We start from the raw sequence: 24,677 nt of genomic DNA, 5'->3' as shown, positions 1-24,677 counted from the left end.
ATTATATCATCATAATGTTTTATGTGTTTCTATGTAGGAGGAACCTGAACTACTTCTCCAGTGCCTACACAGCAGCAGTGAGTGCTGTGGACCCTGATGCAGGACACGGGGAACTGGTCATCAAAGTTCCCTCTGAACTCTGGAAACAAGGAGATGGTGAGAAGCAAACCATGAAGGCCACTGACAATTACTGGATTTTAAAGACAGTTAACTGATAGTAATATCATAAAGTTAAAAAAAAAATCACATTACTGTATATCTGCCAATATTTAATTTTTACATAAATACAGTGAAAATTATATTTTGTCAATGTAGAAGAGATTCAGGATATAAAACAGTTATTTTGCCAACCAACAACTCACATCATCCACTATCCTTTTTAAAGTTCCATCATCACTAAATTGTTTATTTTGTTGTAAGCAGTTATACATGTGTATACATGTGTTTATTCATATATTTGCCAGTTACTATAGAGCCTTCTGTGGGCACCCATAAATGGAGACAAGGGTATGAACAGATAATCATTGACAATATTGTAGAACACAGTTGCAATAATATAAAATAAAAATATGTCACAAATATACACAGGAGAAGTTACAATTCCTTATAAATATTGTACATAAATAAACACTCAATGTCCCTCTAGCTCAACATTATAGTGTGTAAACCATTAACAATATATTAACTGTTTAAATACTTGGCGTTAAAGTAAGTGTTACTGTTAAATACAGAATTGCATAACTTCCTGATGGCTCAGATGGTAATGGTCACACGAGCTGACCACCACGGTTTTTTGGACTACCTCAGAGGATCTATGTATCTACATATTATCTACAGAAACTCAACTGTGAGATTGTGAATGATCCACTAATGTTTCTGTGTTTTCTGTCTCCAGATTTGAAAGTTTTAAAGGTGTACATAGAATTTTCCCTGGACCAGCGAAAAGGGGCTCTCCACTTTGTTGTACCTGATGTGGAGGGTAGTATGGCAGAGAGAGGAGCTCACGTGTTCTCCTTTGGATACCAGAACTCCACCAGGTATCAAAAAATGTGTTTATAGTAACCCTTATTTATTGTGAGTTCAATTTGTCCATTTGCTGACAGACAATCAAAATTGCACTTCCTCTAAACTCAATATTGTCACTCCTTTCCTCTCTGGGCATTACCTCTGTTCTTGTGCAGACTCACACTTACAACTGACTGTTGTAGTCTGCAAATAACGCCCATTTTAACATTAGTCATCACATTCATTTCTGTCTTTTGGCTGTGCTTAAATCTCATCAAATTGTCCTCTCCCTCAGATTCTGGTTCCCCTGCGTGGACTCCTACTCAGAGCTGTGCACGTGGAAGCTGGAGTTCACAGTGGATGCTTCCATGGTGGCGGTGTCTTGTGGCGATCTGGTCGAGACCGTCTACACACATGACATGAGGAAGAAAACTTTCCACTATGTCCTCCCCATCCCCACCGCGGCCCCCAACATCTCTCTGGCTGTGGGGCCCTTTGAAATCCTTGTAGACCCCTACATGCATGAGGTGGGTTTGCTGTGTCTAGTGGTGGGATTAAGTAAGTAAGATTTTATTTTAGGGATACACGATATTGGGTTTTATGCCGATATTTCCAACTCACTGTGGCCGATGGCCGATGCCGATATATGCAGATATTTTTTTCCAGATGGCTGAGGAGACTATTATGCATGCAAGCATAGATTGTACTAAGTATGATCAAGAAAGACAATATATGAAGGAAGAATTTAGGAAGACTGGAGTTCAGGAGCTCAGTGTTAAAACTTTAATGAACCTGCCAAGTGGGTGGAGAGGTAGAGTTTTCTTTGAGTTTATTAGACAGACAGGATTAATGTGTAGGATTTAATCTCTGGTCCACACTCCGGAGCAGAAGGTGGCGGTAATGCATCTAATACGCTGGTTGCCAACTGCAGTTATAAACCGTCTTCCCACGTTAACCTGAATAACAATCCGGGGTTCTGTGCTCCAGTTGGATCCGCATGGAGAGCCAGGGCTAACGTTAGCTGAGAGGGTAATAATAGAGAGAGGCTAATATTACCCATATTGTGCTAAAAAAAAGATCATGTTGTTGTTTTACTCAGGCAAGTAAAGGTATTGTTTGTTTTTTTATAGACATAATTGGCATTTCTACATAGAAACTACTGATTTTGTTTTTAGAAAGTCAAAAAGCACAGCACCATTCAAAGGTTGTGGCTATAGTTTTCATTAACATACTCAACAAGTAAGAAAAGCCAAAAGACACAATGCCTGATACTCAACAGCTCAGGCAGTAATAACTGTAAATCACAGTTACACAGGCAGTAAAACATGTGAGTCATATTAATCTGAACGCCAAGTACTGTTGCAGTGTACCACAGCTTTAGTGGGCACAGTTTGTATGAGTTACTTTTCAAGGTCTTGTACAACAACCTGTAGAGTTACAAAGAGGCCAGGAACTGTTGGTATATAATCACTAGGGTATCTGCTTTTTGAGTTTGAGTTTTTATTGTTAGTTTAAATTAGTTTTTTACTGCAGGTGAATTGCACTATTGTGCCTCTGTTTTTTTTGTCCACCCTTGTATTTTCTACTAATGACCACTAGATGTCCCTAAACACAAGGTGGTAGCGTTCAGTTTAGGTTTACTAATGCATAGTAGGCAAATAACTTGATTTGCTTTATCAAAACATCTTATGGTATGAATTATGCAAAATATGAGTGAACACCACATCCATTCACATTTTTCTGACATTTGATAGACTAAATAATTAATCAAAAGAACTAATAAAAAGTATTCTTGTAGCCCTAAACTTGCCAGTTTCAGTTTTGTTCCAATTTCAAAATATTTTAAAATAAACTCAGCCCTAATCAATAACTATAACATTGTTTTTTGCTCTGTCTCCTCCCAGGTGACTCATTTCTGCCTGCCGCAGCTGCTGCCGCTGCTCAAACACTCCATGTCTTACCTACATGAGATTTTTGAGTTCTATGAGGAGATCCTCACATGCCGCTACCCTTATTCTTGCTTCAAGACTGTGTTTGTGGATGAGGCCTACGTACAAGTGTCCTCCTACGCTTCCATGAGCATCTTCAGGTAGGCATGAGATGGTGTGTATTTTCAGGTAAAGATAGGGTTGATACATTTCTGTATGAATGCATAAATGCCACATATACAAATAAATAAACAGCCACAGAAGGTTTCCTGTATGTATTTTCACTGTGACTTTATTGTGTGTATCCTATTCTGCCTCAAACTTCAATTGTTGCTTCTGTCTTTCAGTACCAACCTGCTCCACAGCGCTATGATCATAGACCAGACCCCGCTAACACGCAGTTGTCTAGCCCAGGCCTTGGCTCAGCAGTTCTTTGGTTGTTTCATCTCCAGGATGTCATGGTGAGACTCAACACTTTATGGTGTTGCAAAGCCCAGCCTTTGAATTGCAAGAACTTGCGAAATTGCGAGAGAGTTGAATTTTCAGTCAGGGTTTCGGAGCAACTGAATTCATTTTCGTAATATTACATTCACTTTCAAGTTTATTGGAATTCAATTCCAAACTAATAAATTCAATTACAAATTATGCTATTCAGATTCAATTTTTCAATGCAATTATTCAAGTTAAACAATGTGATTCAATTTCAAATATAAATAATTCAAATTCAGTTTCTGGTTCGGTTTCAGTTTTTTGCCTATAGTCAAAAGTCAGCTCATTCCTGCTCGGTTTAGTGTTTTTTTGAGGCAACACATTTGTCAGGATAAATGTGTTAAAACCACAGACAGCATCAGCAAAAATGGAGAGAGAGAGAGAGAGAGAGAGAGAGAGAGAGAAACAAAGCACTCACATGCACATAGGCGGAGAGGTTTTAAACCGAAACTGAACCTAGAAATCATGTAATGTGATTGAGACTCTTTTAAGCCATAGCAGCTCCTGATTATAATGATCACTGACAAACAGTAATGACGTCTAGTCTGTTTTTGTAGTTTAATTGTTATGCCTGACACAGCAGAGGAACCAGCTTGTGAGAGGACAACTGAATCTGCATTTAAGCACACCGTCATTCCTATTGTTAAGACATCTGGCCTTGTGCTTACAGCTTGTGCAGGCAGGAGGGTGGCAGCAGGAAGGTGAAGGGTGTTAGATAGATGATGTCTATCACTTTGATTGAAGTGCATATGTAACCACCGCTGCTTCTTCTGGGTGAATGAAGCTGTCACTTCAAAGACTTCAAATATTTAGTAGTTTCTTGACCATGCATGTCTGAAACCAGCCCTGAGCTAAATACACAATCATGGAAAGAGGTGTTATGAGTTCAGCCAGGATCAGACTGCAGTGCCCCAGTGTCCAGATGTTTATGTAATGGAAAAGCGCTGTCATTATTGTTTGGAAGCATACTCACATAATGTACAAACCACTTTCAATGGAGCCCAGGCTGTCAGCAATTCCCTCCACTGCATTCTGGTCTTTTTGAGAAGTGTGGTAACATTTAGCCTTCAGACCTTCTCATATAAGGTCGGTGTTGAGAGATTTACAACAGGACTAAGGTATTTTGTCAGTACTAGGAGTCAGAAGTCAGGCCAACACTGGCCTGAACAACTGTATTTGCCAGCATGATGGATCACTGCATTACTGCGTAGCAACTTGGCCAGTGTGGTCGGTGCGTGTGAGAGACCGAGGAAGTGATTCAGGGGGGCTCACTTGTGTTAAGAAGCCCATCAGTAGGACTTTAATACACACTAGTGCTGCCAGGTCTGTGGAGAGAAACGCTTGGGTGTCTTTTCTTTACCTTCTCTCATCCTTTGTTGTTTTCTCTTCTTCCTTCTTCTCCTCTGTGACCTCTAAACACACATCAGATGTGGGGCCATGGTTTGCTTATGTTGTTGAGCTGGCTGGCGTTGTGTAAGAAAAGACCCCAAGAAAGTCAGATCTCTTTGATTTTAGCAAAGCATGGCGCTGCCTGCTAGCAATTAATCAGACTGGGGGTTAACTGGGGCCTGTAATTGAAAACAGGCCATGCTCAGTAGCCCATCAGACATATATAAAAGGAAAGGCACAAGAAAAAAAACCATCTCATTTCCAAATCTATGAAATAGTTGTCTCATGAATGTCTGCTGATATAAAGACAGACTTGACCCATCATTTCTTTTCTAGGTTTTGTTTTCTGTTGTGCTGTGTTTTAGGGCATTTATCAAGCCAGAATGTGGGGCTACTTTTCAAGGTTTCTATTGTCTGGGAGATCATGAAAGAAATTCAATTCAAAGCTTTAGAGTACCACAATTCTCAATTATCAATCTTTTGATCCATAGACAGGTATTAGGGCAAAGAGTGGATCAAATCTTTAAAGGAAGTGCTTCTCTCTCTCCTCGATGTTGATTATAGCAAACACACAGATGAAATCATTTTTACTTCAAAGCCAGACTGGATTCAGTTCAGCATCAAGCAGTAAAACCACCATTGTTGATATTGTGTCTCTTTTTTACAAGCTAATAAATCCAGGCTGATACATTTATGTTATGAGGTGTGTTTACGTTGCCAAGTTTCTTCCAAGAAACACCCCAAGGGTAAAACTCAGTGATAAAGCAACACAAGCATTTAAGTGCTTTGAACAGGTTTTCCCCCATTGAAAGTGCTCAAAACAGTGTGAGCAACAAAAAAAAAGGTTGAAAAGGTCAAACCAAAAGGGATTTCATCATCAGACTGTCAGGTTTCTCAGCTCCATATACCTGCACATGACTTTACACAGCACACTACTGGAGAAATGGGAGGAACAATCAGCAGTGTTGTTTATTGTAGCCTAATTATAAGTAGTGCCATAAATCACATCACAAAGAGGCTCTGTGAAAGTCTGAATGATTGCCGGTCTGAATTTAATTTACATAAAATCTGTGAAACTGTAGTTCATTTGCTACTGTTCATTATGAGGAGGTTGTACTGTTCATACACCATAAACCTCGAAGGGAATGAAACTAATTCCCGATGAATCCATTGATATTTTGTAATGTTTTGTAATTTGTAAGCTTAGACTGTAGTGACACGATATGACATGATGATATGTTGTCCTGCAGGGCTGATGAGTGGGTGTTGAAGGGAATCTCAGGCTACATCTACGGCCTCTACCTGAAGAAGACCTTTGGAGTCAATGAGTACCGGCACTGGATCAAAGAGGTAACAGTTTTAATTTCTACTCTTTTTATCCTGTCATGACACTTACAGGGTTTCCTCCAAGGAAAATGGTTTGCAGAGGTGGTAATAGCTGCCCAACTCCTGCAGTGCAGTAGTGAGGCTTAAGTTTCACACCATGTCTCTACTTTCCCAACTTGTAAAAACTCAGCAGATTTTCTTTTCTGCCGACATTGTGATGTGCCGCTGATTAATTTCTGCAAAGCGAACAGATAATTTAAACGATCAGTCAACCAACAGACTGAATCTATCTTGACGCATCTCATCTTGTTATCTATGTAGTTACTAGATGTTGGTTTAAACAGCCACGTCACTCGCTGAATACATGGCCTTTGCTGTGTGATGTTTTCACTGAAGTTTAATAAGCCTACTATTTCATAAAGTGTAATAATGTCTTCTGATTTTAGAGGAGGTGCTTTTTATTTCATACAAGGTGGCTCCACTCTAAAACACAGCAAGAAAGTTTCAGTAAAGATAAACTTTAGTGAAACTTAGCATTCACTAAAGTTTTCCATTTAATGAATGCTAAGGGAAAACTTTGAGCTAGTTCACAATGATTAGAGTTATTTCAGAAATGTTTTTCTTACAAATGATTCAAGCAGGAATGAATAGTCTATTTGGAAACTATTTTGATAATCGATTAGTAATTACTGTCATTTTCCAAGCCAAAATAGTAAACAAAAAAAACATGCTACGGTTCCAGTTTCTCAGATTTGAGGATTTTTTGTGGTTTTGGACATTTTGGGACATCACATTGAACTCTAGGAAGTTTGGACTTTTTTTTTTTTTTACGATTTTTTGCACTTCATAAACTGAACAAGTAATCAGTTAATTGAAAAAATCATTGGAAGATAAATTGATAACAAAAATAATCGTTTGTTGCAGCCCTACAAATGATGTGCATGAGATGCAAAAAAAAGAAATTACTTAGAAATGTAATTTAGAAATGACTTATATAAAACTGAATATAAAATAATTTCATTTTTCCTGAACTTTTATAAATGTTGATACATTTTATTCTGTTGTTTCCCAGGAGCTGGACAAGATTGTGGATTATGAACTAAAGATGGGAGGGGTTCTGTTGCACCCAACCTTCAGTGGAGGCAAAGAGAAGGACAAGTAATAGATTTCATTTCAATTTGAATCCTCGTGCATCGTAGCGATTCAGTTTTAATGTTTGAAGTGTAATTAGCGGGTCATTTGCTGGATCATAATTGCGTGACACACTGACCAAGCTTTTTTTTTTTTTTCTTCAGTCCAACTCCCCACCTTCACTTTTCCATCAAGCACCCTCACACATTGTCCTGGGAATACTACAAGATGTTCCAGTGTAAGGCCCACCTGGTGATGAGGCTGATAGAAAACAGGATCAGCATGGAGTTCATGTTGCAGGTGAGGATTTCTTGCCTTCTCTCTCTGTTATTGTGGTAGTCAAAATAAGTTGGAATTAACTTCACAGCAAAACACTGATGTAGCCTTCATTTTAATTCTTTGTTGTGACGCTTCCCTTCAGGTTTTCAACAAGCTCCTGAGTCTGGCCAGCACAGCCTCATCCCAGAAGTACCAGAGTCACATGTGGAGTCAGATGCTTCTGTCTACTCACGCCTTCCTTAAATCCATCTCTAACGTCTCTGGCAAAGACATTGGCCCTCTCATCAAACAATGGGTGTATCCTTTTATCTGTCACCTACTAGTTCTGTCATTTGGTACATGCTCCTTGCAGCTGTTCTTGGATCATAAGCAGGTTTTTTAGTCTTAATTTTTTGCATCCAGAGACCAGAGTTCTGTGGTGAAATTCTTTGGGAGTTTTGCCTTCAACAGGAAGAGGAATGTGCTAGAGCTGGAGATCCGTCAGGACTACACATCATCTGGAACTCAGAAATATGTGGTGAGCATTTAGATACAGCATGTGGAATCAGGTTTTTCTCTGTCTGTGATTAACTCAGCAATGTGGTAAATCCCATGTCTGAAAAGGACTGGAGGTACCATTACATGCACAATCAAAACTCAAACCCAGTTTATTGGCTCACCATGCAAGGATTTGGACTTTGGCTGTTTTAATAATCATATGTATATTTCTCTGCAGGGTCCCATCAAGGTGACGGTGCAGGAGCTGGACGGGTCCTTCAACCACACGCTGCAGATAGAGGAGAACAGCCTCAAACATGACATCCCCTGTCACTCCAAGAGCAGAAGGTACTTTATGTATGACAGCAAAACAAAATCTTATGACTATAACTTCTGTTCCCTGAAGGAGAGGAACAAGGTACAACACATAGTATGGGATATCACACCTCCACGTGACCTGACTGAAGACACCTCTGTTCACGCCTTTAAGGCAGATGATCTGTGGTGATCAGATGATGATGTGAGGTACCGCCTGCACATATATACAGCTGTCACCACAGTCATCCTTCAGTTCAATAGCCTCTGTGGACATCACCTTGCAAAAAGACACCCTCCCTTCATGGGAGCCCTGATGTAGTAGACATGCAAGAAGGGGTTATCGTCAGCCTCCTCTAGAGGTGACACAGTGCACACAGCTGATGTCCAGCGTTGAAATGCTCACATCTTTAACAGCCCAAGCGGCACTACTGCGATAATAGATGCCATCATGCTTACTAGCTGTAGAATCATCCAGAAACGCAGTTTCGTCCCAACTGAACTTGAGCAAGGCAGTGGTAAAACACAGTGTTTTTTAAAAATGAATGTGCCCCATGTTCATCTTATAGTCCTTGGTTAACTAATCACTGATTGTTCTGTTGGTTTATTTTCCCAGAAACAAGAAAAAGAAGATCCCTCTGATGAATGGAGAGGAAGTCGACATGGATTTATCAGCCATGGAGTAAGTAATTACTACAGTCACTGTGTGCTGTTACCTGCTATTTGACCATGAGATGACAGATTATCTAGGAATTAACTTTTTGTCCCATCATTACACATAATATATTGCATGAATGTTGTTGTTTTCTGGTGTTAAAGCAGGATTACATTTAATTAATAGCTTTCAAAACTTACTTGACTATTCCTAGTTGAAATGAACAGCGCCTTTACCTGCTGGGCCATTACATCCACATATCATTCACACCTTGTTTAAATTGAAATGAGTTTCTCTTCCTCAGTGTGTCCCTGTCTCTTCTCTCCTCTTCAGTGCTGATTCTCCTCTCCTCTGGATCCGGATTGACCCAGACATGTCCATTCTGAGGAAGGTGGAGTTTGAGCAGGCTGATTTCATGTGGCAGTATCAGCTGCGCTATGAGAGGGATGTGGTTGCACAGGTGGGATAATGTAATGGCAAGAGTGCAGTTCTCCACACTGGCCTTTGTTTTTGAACATTTGTAAATGGTTAAATGAACTTGTTTTCTAATACATCCACTTGGACTTAATTTTGTTCAGTTTTTTTTTTACCTATAGCTAAGGCCAATCACTGCACTCATAATGTGTGTTTCCTATTTGATGTTCAGCAGATGAACATGTACTTTATCTCTCTGCTAGGAGGAGGCCATCTCAGCACTAGAAAAGTTCCCAACCCCTGCCTCCAGACTGGCTCTGACTGACATCCTAGAGCAAGAACAATGTTTCTACAGAGTCCGAATGCAGGCCTGCTTCTGTTTGGCCAAGGTATGTGTCAGAGTGTGTGTGTTAGTATTTCAGCAACACAGCATTTGTGCAACAGCTTGGCCTAGCTAATGCAGAACATTGTTGCAGATTGTACTCCTGACCCATAATTAATTCACCAAACAACATTTGAGATGGAGTCTGTAATATGGATACACACTTAATCTAGGTATCAGTCACCACAGGTGTCACTACAGCTTTATTTACTGAATACCTCAGCAACTTCCACATGATGCAAATAAGACACATTTTGAGTGTCAAGGACGAGTGTCTCACACTCGCTTTTCCCCTTATATGTATTTCACAACTGTGATTGGATGTGGAATTCTTTATTGAGCAAAATACCTGGCACAGAATACAGATGCTGATGGCGAGTAAATTCACTATAAAACACCCACTGGAGGGATGTGAACCATTGTTTTCTAAAGGCGACATACCAACCAACTCCTCCTCCAGTCTTCCAAAATAAACATCCAACATTTCATTGTGTTCTGCTATTTCTGTCTTTGAATTTAAACTTCAGTCACGCCTCTTGACATCTGGTTGCTATGATAATTAAAGTGACAGATAAATAAAACACTTCAGGTTTGTTGTTGATACACATCACTCGGCACTATTTCGCTAAAGAATAAATTAGCTAAATGTCCACCAAAGCAAACAACTGTAAGGATTAACTCTGCAAGGTCTTGAACTTGAAGTTGTACCCAAAGCCTGTGCTTCCAGATGGCCAAGACCCGGTGATGTTTTGATTCTTCTGTCTCCAATCATCAAATGTGTCAGAGGTCATGAAAACTGGGTTTAGGTGGTAAACATTGGTGGGAAAATGACCATACTGAAGTTGGGTATTGCCTTCACTGTTTTAATTTGCTTTGGAACTAATTAACTTCAGAATGGCAATAAAAGTCTAACATAGAAGGTTACAGCACTGAGGAAAAATAAGAAGGGATGAAGAGTTAGCTTAGCAAAGATGGAGTGAGAGGGGAGGGAGTGATATAGAGAGTAATGTGGATGGATTAGTAGATGAAAGAAAATGGGGGGAGGAAAGAAAGGAAGGCTTTAGGGTAGTTAGATGAATGAACATTTGGGAGGTCTGGATGACTGATGCATATGGATAGAGGGATGAGGAGTTTATAACTTCACAGTAAGGGACTGAGACTGACTCAACTCTGTTATTTTGAATTTAACAATAATTTGACACAAAACTTCTAATGTAATATGACACTGTTCTTTTTTTTCCAAATTCTTTGTCTCACCCATCTTCCCTCATCTCTATTCTCTTTATAGTTATTGTGAAACAATTCAATTAACAACAGTGTGAAAAGGCTACAGTATGAGAACAACATATTAGGTCCCAGCCAGCATGGCCACCCACCAGTTTAACCCTCGCTGCACTTAAACTCAGTTGACTGAATAATCCTATTCTGTGGCTACAGGAAATTCTCTATTCTCTGGATTTGGTCTATTCCAACTTAAACCCCACTGGATTTCCACCATTCGCGCCCCACCTGAACCAATATTTTCACAACATGATAAACTGAGTGGAGGTTGAAATGGCAGCACTTCACCTCTTTCATTAAGTTGCTGTGTTTGGCCAAAGAACCCCCAACAGACTCCATCGTAATGGCCTTTGGTATATACTCCTTACACACAGATTGACATACAAGCTCATACACAAAGACACACTCTCTGACACGCACATAAACACATACACTCACAGACTCGCATACCCACACTGACCACAGGATGAAATATGACTGACTTTAACCATCAAGATGGACTTGGCTTCATTATTATTGGTTGGATTGTATTTAACTTGCTTGTTATTGATAGAAAATTTGGAAAGGAAGAAGGAACAGCCAGCAGGGCAGAAAATCGGGGAAGAACGCATAAAAACTGACGAATACACGCACATTTTAAAAACACTGACGCACAAAAAGTACAGATGTGTTCATGAATGAGTGCATACACACATACAAAAACATTCCGGCGTGCATGCCCCCCTTTATTTACCTTACCAAATGACAACATCCTGTGTCAGTGACCCTTGGCCCTACATTACCACATTAACATATACTCCCCAATATCCTGTTGGAACCCAAAGACCACTGGAGCCACTGGTCTTCATACCTGTGGAAACCTCATGTGCTGCTCATGTGTACATTTGCCTTTTACTTTGTAGTTCAGTTCTCACCGCAAAATTATAACGGACAGAAAGGACATTGTTATACAAGCTACAACATTCCTGACTTGTCATTTTTGTGCCATGCAGTACTTCTCATGTAGCTACCATAACTTCTGTGTACATTTTACGTTGCATGTGCTTTGCAGAAATCTCGAATATTACATTTTTCCAGACTTGTTATTTTACTGCGATGACAGCTGACAGATGCTGTCCTCCACATGTGGAAAACTTAAACAGAGCTGAAATAAACCAACTGACTGATGTAAAATTGTGTTCTTCTGTTCTCGTGTGCAATTTTAACCTCGCAGATAGCCAATTCAATGGTGAGCACGTGGCAGGGCCCGCCGGCTATGAAGTCCCTGTTCACAAGAATGTTCTGCTGCAAGAGCTGCCCCAACATCGTCAAGACCAACAACTTCATCAACTTCCAGAGCTACTTCCTGCAAAAGGTACATCAGATAAACAAAATGCACTGGCAGGCTTACATAGTTCAACATACACTAGTTTTTCAAAACGTGCCCAGTAGCTCTTGACAAACCTGAGCTCTCTTTCAAGACTGTTGCTCTGATCGATAGATTCATAGGTATGGTCAATATTATCAGTGGACTTCAGCGTATTACAGATATACTGGTATATATTACATAGTTTGCCTACCACAGTTTATTCTTCAACTAACATGTCCTGCTTAGTACATATCTTGAGCACAAATTTTAATAACCAATTTTAAAGGATCCTCATCAAATTTGTGTTGCCTATTTACGAAAAAAAAGGAATATAGGCAAATAAATTGTTTTCATTTTTTAAAACTCTCGAATACCCATGTTGGACTCAAAAGTCAAGTACCAGTTGTGCTTTATTGACAGTCATCTACTACACTCAAGCACATTATGAAATCAGTCTGTAAAATTGTTTCTCTCTCTTTCTTTTAGCAATATCATTATGATAATTTCATATCATGACCTCTGCTTTTGTTTTTCATGTCAGACAATGCCTGTTGCCATGGCGTTACTCCGAGACGTCCAGAACCTCTGTCCCAAAGATGTCCTCAACTTCATCCTTGACCTCATCAAGTACAACGACAACAGAAAAAACAAAGTAAAGACACATTTTCACTTTAACATAGTTAGCCTTAAAGAATTATGACTATGGACAAAACACAAAAAATACACATAATATTTTTCATGATATTTAAAATTAATTGTCATTCAGTGGCATCATGAACATAAATGGTTGAAAAAAAACTTACATTTTTAAAATGTAAAAAAAGCAGATTGCTTAAATTTTGCTATTTTACAGATGCCAATAGTAAATCTGGATATTAATATCTCCCCCTTTTCCTTTTCTCTCTCCTCTCTCTTCCTCCCCGCCTGTCTGTCTTCAGTTTTCAGATAACTACTACCGAGCAGATCTGATTGAAGCACTGACCAACTCTCTGACCCCGGCCATCAGCATCAACAATGAAGTGCGGACGGTTGACAACTTAAATGCTGACGTTCGACTCATCTTGGAGGAGATCACACGATTCCTAAACATGGAGAAACTGCTGCCAAGCTTCAGAAACACCATCACAGTCAGGTAGAGAGCAGAGTGTGTTTGCCTCTACATGTCTGGTGACTTGACTGGTGTTCTCCTAAAACATGTATTTCCTGTGACATCATAATAAGCAATTCCCACAAAATAATAATGAACTTTTTGGTATATTTCTGTAAAATGGGGAAACAACTTTCAGTTCAATTGTGTTCAATTTAAGAACCCTGTCTATTTTCCACTTCCTCAGTCCATGTTCACATTGTGATCTTATCTAAAACCACAAGCAGCCACTAAGTCTTGAACCTTGTGATGGATGCTGCCACAATAATTAGACAATAAAATGAGAATACACTGCAATGCAATTTTCACAGAATACAATGTGTGGCTCAACACAAGTTTTGCAAGACACTGTTGTAATAATGATCCTAAAAAGTCTTCTAAAATTTTCTCCCTGCTTAAAATGTTCTAAAATAATCCATATAACATATACTGTATACAGTACATTCCAACATTAAGAAGTTATTAAGAAGAAGAAATTAAGAAGCAGTTCATTTGTTTGTTTGAAGGAAACATGGAGTCACAAGATTTGATTAATGTATTAATTTATTCAATGCTGTGTTATTATTTTGACATAGAAAAAGCTTAATGCATCTACCAGTCATCTTTTTGTATTTGTTTCACACACACAACTGGTATATCCCTCATTTTTCATCCTCCTCCCTCTCTCCAGCTGTCTGAAAGCAATTCGTCAGCTTCAGAAGAACGGTCATATTCCCAGCGACCCATCACTCTTCAAGTCCTACGCAGAGTATGGACACTTCGTTGATGTTCGTGTCGCTGCACTGGAGGCTCTGGTGGACTATACTAGAGGTAGGACTTTAAACACAAATATGCTAGTTGTTATTAGTATTTTTAGTATTATCGTGAAACAGGTTATCCAGCTCACAGGTCCCTGGAGATCAGTTTCAGTATAGTTTGTATTTCAGTCAGTCAATGTTTATGTTAGAGGTTGGGGAAGCCAGTTAAGGTGACTCCATTTGTAAGTGCATTCATGGTATGTGTATGATATGCCTAATGCTCTTTTTATAATTGTTTAGACAATAACATCGCTTTAAACAGATTTCAACTCAGATTTTATACCCCCACACATCTAAAAATAGGTGATTTTAGAAATACATCGTAGTTCCAGGTGGTCTTTGCTTGCTGACATAGCACCATATCCACAATTAAGATGAGGATGTTTCACACAGTGAGATGTTTGTTTTTCCTTTCTTGTGTTCATGATGTCTTTTTCCTCTAGTTGAAAGGAGTTCAGCAGAGCTGCAGTGGCTGCTCAACATGGTCCACAATGACCCAATTCATTATGTCAGGTCAGCAAGCACCCAGTCACTCAACACACATTCATACATTTATTCATACATTAGGCTCTCACAGAAAGCCTCAAAGTTTATCAGAATATTTCCCTCTAACTTGTCGTTGATTCATTCTGCAATATTAAATATATTAAAGGTTGAGTGTATGAGTAAGAGTACGTCAGTGTGATAACCACATTGTAGTTTTCATAGAGATGTTTTCTTTTATCAGTCCCATGAAACTGAAATTCAATTGACCAGCCTCACCTGCTGTTCAAAGATGGCTTTTGTCAATGCTGACTAACTGCACACTAGTTGAACTTGTTTGTTTTCCAATCAGGCACAAGATCCTGGGTATGCTTTGTAAAAATCCACCTTTCACCAAGACAACAGATTCACCTCTGTGCAATGAAGCTCTGGTCGACCAGCTCTGGAAGCTTATGAACTCAGGTGATGCACGCACGCACACACACACCGTACACACACACATGCACACATGCTGAAGTGTCTTTTATCACTGAAATAGTCTCTCCATGGTAGCATACTCACATTACTGTCATTAATCACTTTTTATGATGTGAAGGAGTTGCTTGACTGTCTCATCAGCTCTGGGGATATTATAAAACTGAATATTGGATTCAAAATGCATCAAATGATCAATAGGTCTTGGCCAGTTTCTCTTTGGCTTTTTCATTCAAGAAAATACAGTTTAGTTTTTCCCTCTGCCCACAAATGGGCTGATCTGACCACAAGTAGGGGAAATTACCCAGCTGAGCGTTCAGTTCATGCATCTTGAGTTTTTCTTTAAAGAACTGCTCTAACAGTGCTAAAGCAGTTAGTTTATTAAAAGGCTGGTATTATGAAGAATGAGCTTTGGGATGGATTACAGTGATGGTGCTGTAAAATTACTCATTTATACTATATTTTTTAAGTTTTTTTTAAAATTTGCTGCTCAAGAGATACTGGTTTTGGGGCTGAACTTGTTATTAGGTCAGCCCTGACAGTCATATCAAATATGCAAGAAGCTTTATCACAAGGTCACCGCTGACCAGCGCTACGCTGAGTGCATATGTAGCTTTTGTTATGGAGGAATACTGGTCAATGGTCAACTCATCAGTGAAGAAAGTGTCCAGAAGCTTTCAATGTCTTATGCTGAGAATATTTATTGAACACTTGGCCAAGCGGAGAATAGAAACAGTAAACATCAAAGTTGTCTGCACTTAGATGTCAACTCTTGCTGTTCTGAAAATGAAGATCTGACTTTTGGTCTTTAACCCCAACAGATCATCCCACAATATGAAAAATTAGTCTATTGGTTCAGTAGTTTCTAAACAAGGAACTGCACTTTACCCGTGTTAGTTCAGGTCACGTTGCATGGAGCTTCAGGTCACCGTCAGCACATTCTGGTTTGAATGTCTGATTAACGCAGCCCCCTATCTGTGTTGTCAAAGAAGGCCCCTCTGACCTTGATAACCATGGCAACGCCGATTTACCCTTCATCAGAGAGGCTTCTGCTTCCCCAAACATCACAGACAGTTACTCTGAGTGTCAAGGAGAGGAGAGAATGTCTCCTTCCGCTTAAGAATTTTAGTGTGACCTCAAGGCCCACGCTTGACCCAGTTCTTAGCCCTTAAAGATGGAAAATTCCAGCTTCTGTTGTCAGACTTTGTATGTCAGCCAATTGATGAGCAAAGCAGGACACTAGAAGTGTGCTAAAGCTAAGCTAAGCAACCTCCAGCTACTTTGTTAGGAAACTTAGACACGATCTTACTGTTCTGAAACATCCTTCCCCTTCATTCAGGATCAGACTCCACTTCATAGATCACAATATACTGTCTTTGTCTCCAGGTACAGATGCGGTGTAAGGGAACTTGCATTATTCATTAGGTAGTATTCTGATTGTCTGGGGGTGAGGGTGGGGCCACACCTCTGGCCAATCAGAGTGGGGGGGGGGGGGGGGGGTCACTGTGCTGTGTGGCTGCCCTAACCTGTTAACATGAGCCCTGAAATGAAATGAAATGAATTACAGCCTCAGACTATAAAAACTAAATTGCTTATAATACATATGTAATACATTTCACTCACTACTGTGCATCTTCATTATTGAGTTAAGTGTTTTTTGTAAGGTGCTGATGGTCGGTTTGGATGAAACATCTATTTTCAGTCAATGCACCTACAATAACAGATGACAATTAGCCATGGTTGATAATGTAACATCAGATAAAACAGAAGGTAATGTAATATTGTTAGCAAATCACGCTAATTAGGTATGTCAACAGTTAACCATTGATCTGTTAACCACCAAGAATATTTTAGACCAGTTACGCATGTCGATCTATTGGTTAATTTGCTTACACACTCTGCTAATGGCTTCCCTGCTAGCTAGCAGTCTGAGATAAAAAATGTTGGTACCTTGAGCCCAAGTATGTCATACCATTGAGAGCTACTGTGACTAAACGTATTGAAAAACACCTTGAGGAGAAGAAGGATGAGCTAAAAGTCAAGCTAGCCAGGGCAGACAAGTTAGCTCCGTAGCTCTGACCACCGACTGCTGGACAGCTCTTGCAAACGAAAGCTACATCATAACTTCTCTAAAAATTAACTGGTTACTTACTGGTTAATGGGTATCGGCCTGTGGAAAGCAAAATTAACCGAAACTGACATCACTAGTGCTAACATTAGCCATAGCCTAATTTTAATGCATAGCATCGCGTGTACAACAACTTTCATTTTTCAGGTGATTTGACAAACTGGTTGTAGAGTTGTGATGTTTCTTTTGGCATATCTGGTGCTCAGCTTTCTGGGGGTCATCTTCACAGATTTTGAAGTTATTAACGCTTAATGACTTTTTGGACATCATGCTAAAGCTGTAGTCACATACACACGAGTTGCTTGGATAGATAGATAGAGATATATATATATATACACACACACACACGAATATTCAAATACTGATCTTGCCGTTCGAATACCATGACATCGAACAAAGCTTCAAAGCATTTGGGTCAGCCTTACTTAAAATAGGTTCAGTATTTATATAAATGAGTCAAAAAAGGCCATAATACTAGATCTTTAAAACAACTAACACAGTGCATGTAACAGAATGTAACACATCTTTGGTTTCATTAGGGACAAAGTTCAAGTAAATGTGTTTCTCCCTGTGAAGGAGGCATGACACAGCTTTGAATATGTTTGTAGGTCACCTTAAAAGAAGCTGTATCATCCTTCTGGGAGATGTTGTTTTCTGTCTATCAAAGCCAGCAGTGCCTTTTCACAATTCCCCTGAAAAGCTATAAAGCTTAATATCTTTCACAACAGGAGCCAGTCTCATTTTACCAGATCTCTTCGGGTTACAGTGTGGTTTCAGACTTCTGAGGAGATGTTTCACAACCTACTGGTGGTGTCTGAATGTTTACAAAAACTAGCGTGGTTTCAGAGAGTACCAACACCCCTTCCAAATTTTGTTGTGTTATGGAGTTGATTTAAAGTTATTTCTCAAGAACTTCTAAAGCATTTAAAGTTTCCAGCAGCACAGTTGAAACATCACAGTGATATGGAGGTTTGGAACCATCAGTGCTGCTCATTGGCCAAACTCAGTAATCAGAAGGGCTTTGGTCAAGGAGGTACCATTGACAGAAATCAAAGAAACGCTAGTTTACTGCCGTCATCAGAAACAGACATCGCTTCACATGATGCTTCAGAAGAAAAGATGTCTCATTTCTCTAAAAACAAGTTTCCTCATTTCCCCTCTCCTCGCATGGTTTCCTTGCGTCTCTCCATGCATCCATGGTGGGACGGAAAGGACGCAAGTGAGAGTTACATGGGTGCAGTTTAATAGACTTGGGATGTACCCACTGACACTGTTTGAACATTCCCTGTAACCCTGTTCAGTAGATCCCAAGGGGTTTTGAATTAACTTAAAAGGAATCACACTGAATGAGTTGGTTCTGTCTTAAATTATTGTGCTTTCAATTAGATAATGCAACACTTGTGTGTCTCAGTCAGCTGGTTTCCAGACTTTAGTTTCTCTGTTCTAATAAAAGAAAAGGGACAAAACTTTGAGATTTGCTACAGTTCAAGTTCAAGTGAAGTTAAAGTGCTGTTTAATGTCATTCAAGATCTCTCCCCTTTTCTTTTTACCCATGTTCTCCATTTTACACCGCTACACAGTCTTTGTTTACTTCCAGTTCCACTTGCTTTCCTCCATACATGTCTACATATTCATTTTTTTCATTATGGATTATTTTGTCTTTTTTTTTCTTCTTCACTTATTCTATAAAATGTTGAAAGATGCCCATTTAAAGTTCCAAGAGTCAAAGGTGATGTCTTCAAATTGCTTATTTTGTCCGACCAACAGTCCAAAACAAAAAGATATTCCATTTACAGTGATATGAAACATAGAGAGAAGCTGCAAATGATTGCATCTGAGAAGCTTGAGAGTAGAGAAAATTTGGCGTTTTCCCTTGATAAATTACTTGATTAATCAATTTTCTCGTTGCCAGTGAATTTTCTGTCAATCAACAAATCATTTACTGTGAATTTTTTCAGCAGTATCCCATAGAACTAACAGGAGGTTATCTTTGTAGTCCCAAAATCAATGCTTCCATTATTTAACTTTTTACAGGAACACTACTGATTTGTCCTCAAGATTTAGCTAAAGCAGATTGTATAACACACTTTTTCTCTGTAGTATCTCAGTGCTACAATCAACATGAAACAGTAGCTCTATAAGACACGTGGCTATTGCAGAAATGCCCTCCAGATTTGGGCCCATCCTCCTAGTTGTTATTGGTTATATGCCAGGTCCTTGAAAAATGTACTTGTGACACCGTACAAATTAGTTTGTTTGGGAGACATCACGTTAGAGTCTCAGCCAATTGTTGAGGCTGCTGTTGGCTCTACTGTCCTTGTTTGTTGGCATTGGTATGATCTCAGACAACACACATTATTGTGAAAGGAACTCTATATCAGGAACAGTTAAAAGTACCACATTCTTCATGGAAGTAATCACATTGGGTTCATTGGCTGTGATTGTGTTTCAGATGAAATATTTTCCTCCCAGTCTTTTTCCTTCATTATTATCTTGCTGTTTCTTCCCATCATGAACTGAAAAAGGTTAAGGTCTCCTTTTTGGTGCCATGCCTCTGCCATGTACATGTTCTGCCTTCTATTGTGTCCTCAGGTTTCATTATTTCTTTCTCTTCCAGGGGGTCCTACGTGTCTCTCAGCTTGCTAGCCAGCCCATAACGATTAAATCTGCCAATCCAAACACACACCACCTTAAAACCCAAATACATGTATATGTTCACAGTTCCATATTCTTGAAGTTTTCATTGCAACATGTTATTTAATTTATTGACTTGCAAGCATGAAGGATGAACAAAAAAACTGATGATCATTATTTCCAGTGAACTTTTTGTTTGTCAGTCAGTGTGGGTGGCTGTTGGACAGCCTGACTGTACTGCCAGTTAAAATACATAGTGACCAGAGTGTGGTAACCTTAAATACTATGTTATGAAAATGTGTTGGTTGTTTCATTCCTCTCCCCCATAACCCACAGCCCCCCATGCGTTAAATCCACACACTCACATAGGATGATGTTTCACTGGCTGAAGGTCATCACTGTGAGAACACAAACTCAGAGTACTTTCTGCTGCTGTTAGAGCCTAAAGCCACAGTCCATCCCCCATGGTAGGCGCCTGGCCTTTACATTGTCAGCTTCAGCAATATTTGGTGTTTAATTCATTCCAATTCTCAACACACTGCTACTCAAACAACTCACGTATACTGATGCATGTACAGACGGGTGACAAATTAAAGGAAAAACCGGTATAGGTCTGAATGCTTGACCCCTACAGTGAGGGGATCTGGGGCCTCTGTTATGCTGTGGGGGGCATTTTGCTGACATGGTTTGGATCCACTTGTCCCCTTAGAGGGAAGGGTCACTGCAAATCTCCCATAGATGATGATAGATCATTTTCATACTCATCAAACCAGTCAGTGACCCCTCGTACCCTGTGAATTGGGGCATTGTCATCCTGGAAGAGACCACTCCCATCAGGATAGAAATGTTTCATCATGGGATAAAGGTGATGACTCAGAACAATTTTGTATTGTTTTGCAGTGACCCTTCCCTCTAAAGGGACAAGTGGACCCAAACCATGCCAGCAAAATGCCCCCACAGCATAACAGAGCCACCAGATCCCCTCACTGTAGGGTTCAAACATTCAGGCCTGTACCAGTTTTTCCTTTAATTTGTCATTGAGAGCTGATTGTCTTGTATTCAGTTGTGTCTCTGAGGGAATGTGAAATGAAATATGTGCTTGTGAAGAGCATGCAGCTCAGGATTAATAGAACCTCATCCAACCCTCCATGATGCTTTCTTGTCCTTTACTGTTTTCTTCCTTTAACCCTGGTCTCCTTTCCTTTCACAACCTCTTCACCTCTTGCTTGTTCTTTGCCTGTCTGCATTTTTCTGTCCCTCAACGTCAGGGTGTACTTAAAACAAACAGTTCATACAAGGTATTTCTGGTTTTGCTCTAGTTTTCACACACAATAAATGACAGAAGTAGAGAGCTTGAGAGATCTGTTGGGGTGTAACTGTCTGATTGTCCAGTTGGACAGCTACAGAAATGGTTGCACAAAGTCCTGCCAGTTCTGACATAGGAAAGGTGAAGGTGGAGGGGGCTTCAGATGGTGTTTGATGATCCAACAAGCATTTCCTTTGAAGTGTACCGACCCTTTTACTCTCTTTGCATCTCCTGTGACTGGTAACTGCACTGCAATGCACTGCAATCATCTGACATGCTTGTTTCATGTCTCTTTCTTACTTCTTTCTCTTATTGTATCCAACTCATGCTACTGGCAGCTGGTTTGTTAGGCCGGTTTCATCACACTCTTCTTTCTCATGTTATCTTAAAAAACTTGTCAGTTAGACGACACCAACTACTTGTTTCTATCTCGTTTGATCTAACTGGCTTGATGTTTTTCCTACCTCCCTTCCAGGTACCTCCCATGACTGGCGGCTGCGCTGTGACGCTGTCAACCTCTACTACACATTGTTCGGTTTGACTCGGCCTTCCTGCCTGCCCCTGCCAGAACTGGGCCTTGTGCTGAACCTGAAGGAGAAGAAAGCTGTCCTAAACCCCACAATCAAGCCTGAGCTGGGGGTCGCTGCTGTCATGGACACGCCTGCCAGCATAGGCATCCATGGTGTCGGCATGAGCTACGCAACTGTAAGTAGCGTGCCAAAAATGAACTGTGACATTCCACCGTCAGGACAGTTGGTTCAGTGTAGTTATTCAGTTTTGTTATTTCTTGACAGGTAGGATATAATCTTTTTTTTTACATATGGTTATTTTGACCATAAATTGTATAATGTCAGCCAACACACATTGGTTAAAAGCATACTACATCACACATCAACTCAAGTTTCATTGGTTTCTGTGCCAATGGTGATGTCAGTAGGGAGCTGCTTGGTGGTCTTCCTTTCCTTCTGTTTGAATGTGTTTGATTTATTAATGCTACATTTTCAGATGGCACGCATCTAGCAACTACTTCATGAAAACAATATTATCTTAGGTTGGATCTGTGTTATTATGGGTACTACAGTATAGTGCTGCCAACAGTATTTGGTTGCACTTCATTCCCATTGCATTACTGTTGTACCCTTAATAGATGTTAAGAGCACTATTCCAGCTGTTATAGCTATGATAAAATCTCCTTGACAGCTGGTTGAATTGAACCAGTATTATCTTAGTTGACCAGTCAACCATCAGTCACTGTTCTGGAGCTTTCGAGTGTATCACACTATGTTCCTTATCAGATGGAGTTTCAGTTGCTATGGACATCTTGTCCCTTTTTGGCTTAAGAGTTGTTAATTTAAAAAAATAGGTTAAAAATTAAAACAAGTTAATTTTAACCTTGGAAACAGCAGGTAACAAAACAATTCCAATACAATCTCAGTCTACACTTCCATAACAACTAGGCAATCTTCATCTGCTGAGGGAAATCATCTGACTTAATTAAAGGCTCCAGAACAGCTACCAATGGACATCGTTGTTAAGAAAAATAAATAAGCCTCCCCACTACACACAGTATGCAAGTACCTTTTTGTTTTTTTTCTTCAAGGTGGATGAAGAGCCAGATCCTATTTCATTAGGTGTGTGTGGGGTGGGCCAGCCCCCTCAAGGCCTCAAGAGAAAGGCTGAGACCCCGCTGGGCTCCCCTCCAGAGCCGGGACAGGTACTGCAGCAACAGGATGATGATGGAAGAGGAGGGCGCTATAAGATCAGGGTAAGACTGTTTTGGCATGACTTTTGATATCAATTTTGCTTTTGTTTCTTCTCTCCTGCTGCTTAACTCAGCTCCGCCTTGCTATTCTCAACTCATTTGTTTTCATAGTTTTATTCATGCCGAAATGTTGTGGACTTTGCTTTTTCTATATCTGCAACACTGTTACAGTAGTTTTTGTGATGCACAAAGAAATGTCTTATTAAGTCTGCCTTTCTTCAGAAATATACAGGTGATTTTCACAAGGTTTTAATATGTATTTCTGGTTTGTTGTAGTTCAACACAATGGAAGATGAAGATATTGATATGGAGACTGTTCATGATAGTCAGGCCTTCATTCACCATCATCTCAACCTGTTGGAGAGACCCTCCACACCAGGTACACACATACACACTCAATATGTCATACATCATTCCAAGAGAGATATAAAAATACCCATACCTGGTAAGACACACTCATCCTCTTATCCTCTTCTCTGTCAAGGTAAAGAGCCGCCATCAGTCGAACAGTCCATGCTCTCTATGCCCGCCACGCCTGTGCCATCCTTCTCCAAAGAGACCACTTCCTCATCCTCTAAGCACGGAGGTGATCACGGCCACCACCATCACCACCACCACCACGAGCACAAGAAGAAGAAGAAGAAGCACAAGCACAAACACAAGCACAAGCACAAACATGAAAGCAAGGATAAGGAAAAGGACAGAGAGAGGGATAACTCCCACGCCTACAGCAACAGCCCAGCCAGCGGCAGGTCCCTGCGCTCGCCGTCTCTGTCTGACTAAACATCTGGAGGGACATTTGGTTTCCAGCTGCTGTGGGTTCAGTCAGGGTTAACCGAATGCATCCATCTTGCAGTAGCAGGCTTGCATCCCTGTGAGTACGGAGCCATAAAATAGGAAGCAAAATATGTTTAGTTTGAATATTCTTTACTAGAAGATTTTTTTGGACAGAATGTAAAAGAAAAGGATGCTATGTAAGTGTTATTAAATGGCAACACTCTGAAGTCCTCAGCAGAAACGGCAGCGTACATTGGCTTGAGAGAGGACACATGGAAACCGGAACTGAGGCTGCAGTGTCAATAAGGCAAACCCTCCAGAGCCGTCCTTGTGTTCAACAGCCTGCAGAAGTTCCAGGACTTTTAATACTGCTTCCAGGCCGTCTGAGGCATGCAACCACATACACCTCTCTCCACAAACAGTCAAATACAGCCTTAGCCAACCTCATATACTTTCCCCCCCTACATAGACACCACTCTGGTGCGCCTCATCCCCACAGGTCAATCCCAACATTCAGTGAGTGGCTTCCGAGAGGAAACATGAGTGATCGTAGTGTGCATTTAACCGTTCTGTCTGGACGAGGCCTCCGGTGTCTCTAACATTCTGTAAATGACCTTTCCCTGGTGAAAATTAAACGGAGGAATTTCACCGTACTGTATAACTGAAACTCAAGTAATACTAGTGTGTTTTTTTTATACTTTTTGTTTCCCAACTGTCATCATTGATTAAAGATGCTTTTTTATTCATGAA

The 24,677-nt window shown here is 40.1% G+C and overlaps 1 protein-coding gene across 1 annotated transcript in view; it reads left to right on the top strand.

Annotated features, from left to right (window-relative positions):
• The window catches only part of taf2 (TAF2 RNA polymerase II, TATA box binding protein (TBP)-associated factor), a 26,949-nt gene extending 2,272 nt beyond the window's left edge, over positions 1–24,677 (top strand). The window contains exons 4-27 of the mRNA XM_044359158.1: positions 38–156; positions 896–1,037; positions 1,301–1,532; positions 2,910–3,094; positions 3,281–3,394; positions 6,062–6,161; positions 7,210–7,295; positions 7,433–7,568; positions 7,690–7,844; positions 7,950–8,064; positions 8,263–8,372; positions 8,956–9,021; positions 9,328–9,454; positions 9,672–9,797; positions 12,285–12,425; positions 12,961–13,071; positions 13,358–13,551; positions 14,237–14,376; positions 14,807–14,876; positions 15,199–15,308; positions 21,864–22,093; positions 22,989–23,153; positions 23,427–23,529; positions 23,635–24,677. Of these exons, the coding sequence (XP_044215093.1) occupies positions 38–156; positions 896–1,037; positions 1,301–1,532; positions 2,910–3,094; positions 3,281–3,394; positions 6,062–6,161; positions 7,210–7,295; positions 7,433–7,568; positions 7,690–7,844; positions 7,950–8,064; positions 8,263–8,372; positions 8,956–9,021; positions 9,328–9,454; positions 9,672–9,797; positions 12,285–12,425; positions 12,961–13,071; positions 13,358–13,551; positions 14,237–14,376; positions 14,807–14,876; positions 15,199–15,308; positions 21,864–22,093; positions 22,989–23,153; positions 23,427–23,529; positions 23,635–23,933 (3,376 nt within the window). The 3' untranslated portion in view covers positions 23,934–24,677. The remainder of the gene's footprint in view (positions 1–37; positions 157–895; positions 1,038–1,300; positions 1,533–2,909; positions 3,095–3,280; positions 3,395–6,061; positions 6,162–7,209; positions 7,296–7,432; positions 7,569–7,689; positions 7,845–7,949; positions 8,065–8,262; positions 8,373–8,955; positions 9,022–9,327; positions 9,455–9,671; positions 9,798–12,284; positions 12,426–12,960; positions 13,072–13,357; positions 13,552–14,236; positions 14,377–14,806; positions 14,877–15,198; positions 15,309–21,863; positions 22,094–22,988; positions 23,154–23,426; positions 23,530–23,634) is intronic.

Source organism: Thunnus albacares, chromosome 8 (assembly GCF_914725855.1).
Source record: "Thunnus albacares chromosome 8, fThuAlb1.1, whole genome shotgun sequence".
Classification (NCBI taxonomy): Eukaryota; Metazoa; Chordata; class Actinopteri; order Scombriformes; family Scombridae; genus Thunnus; species Thunnus albacares.
This window is presented reverse-complemented; position numbering and strand designations above follow the sequence as displayed.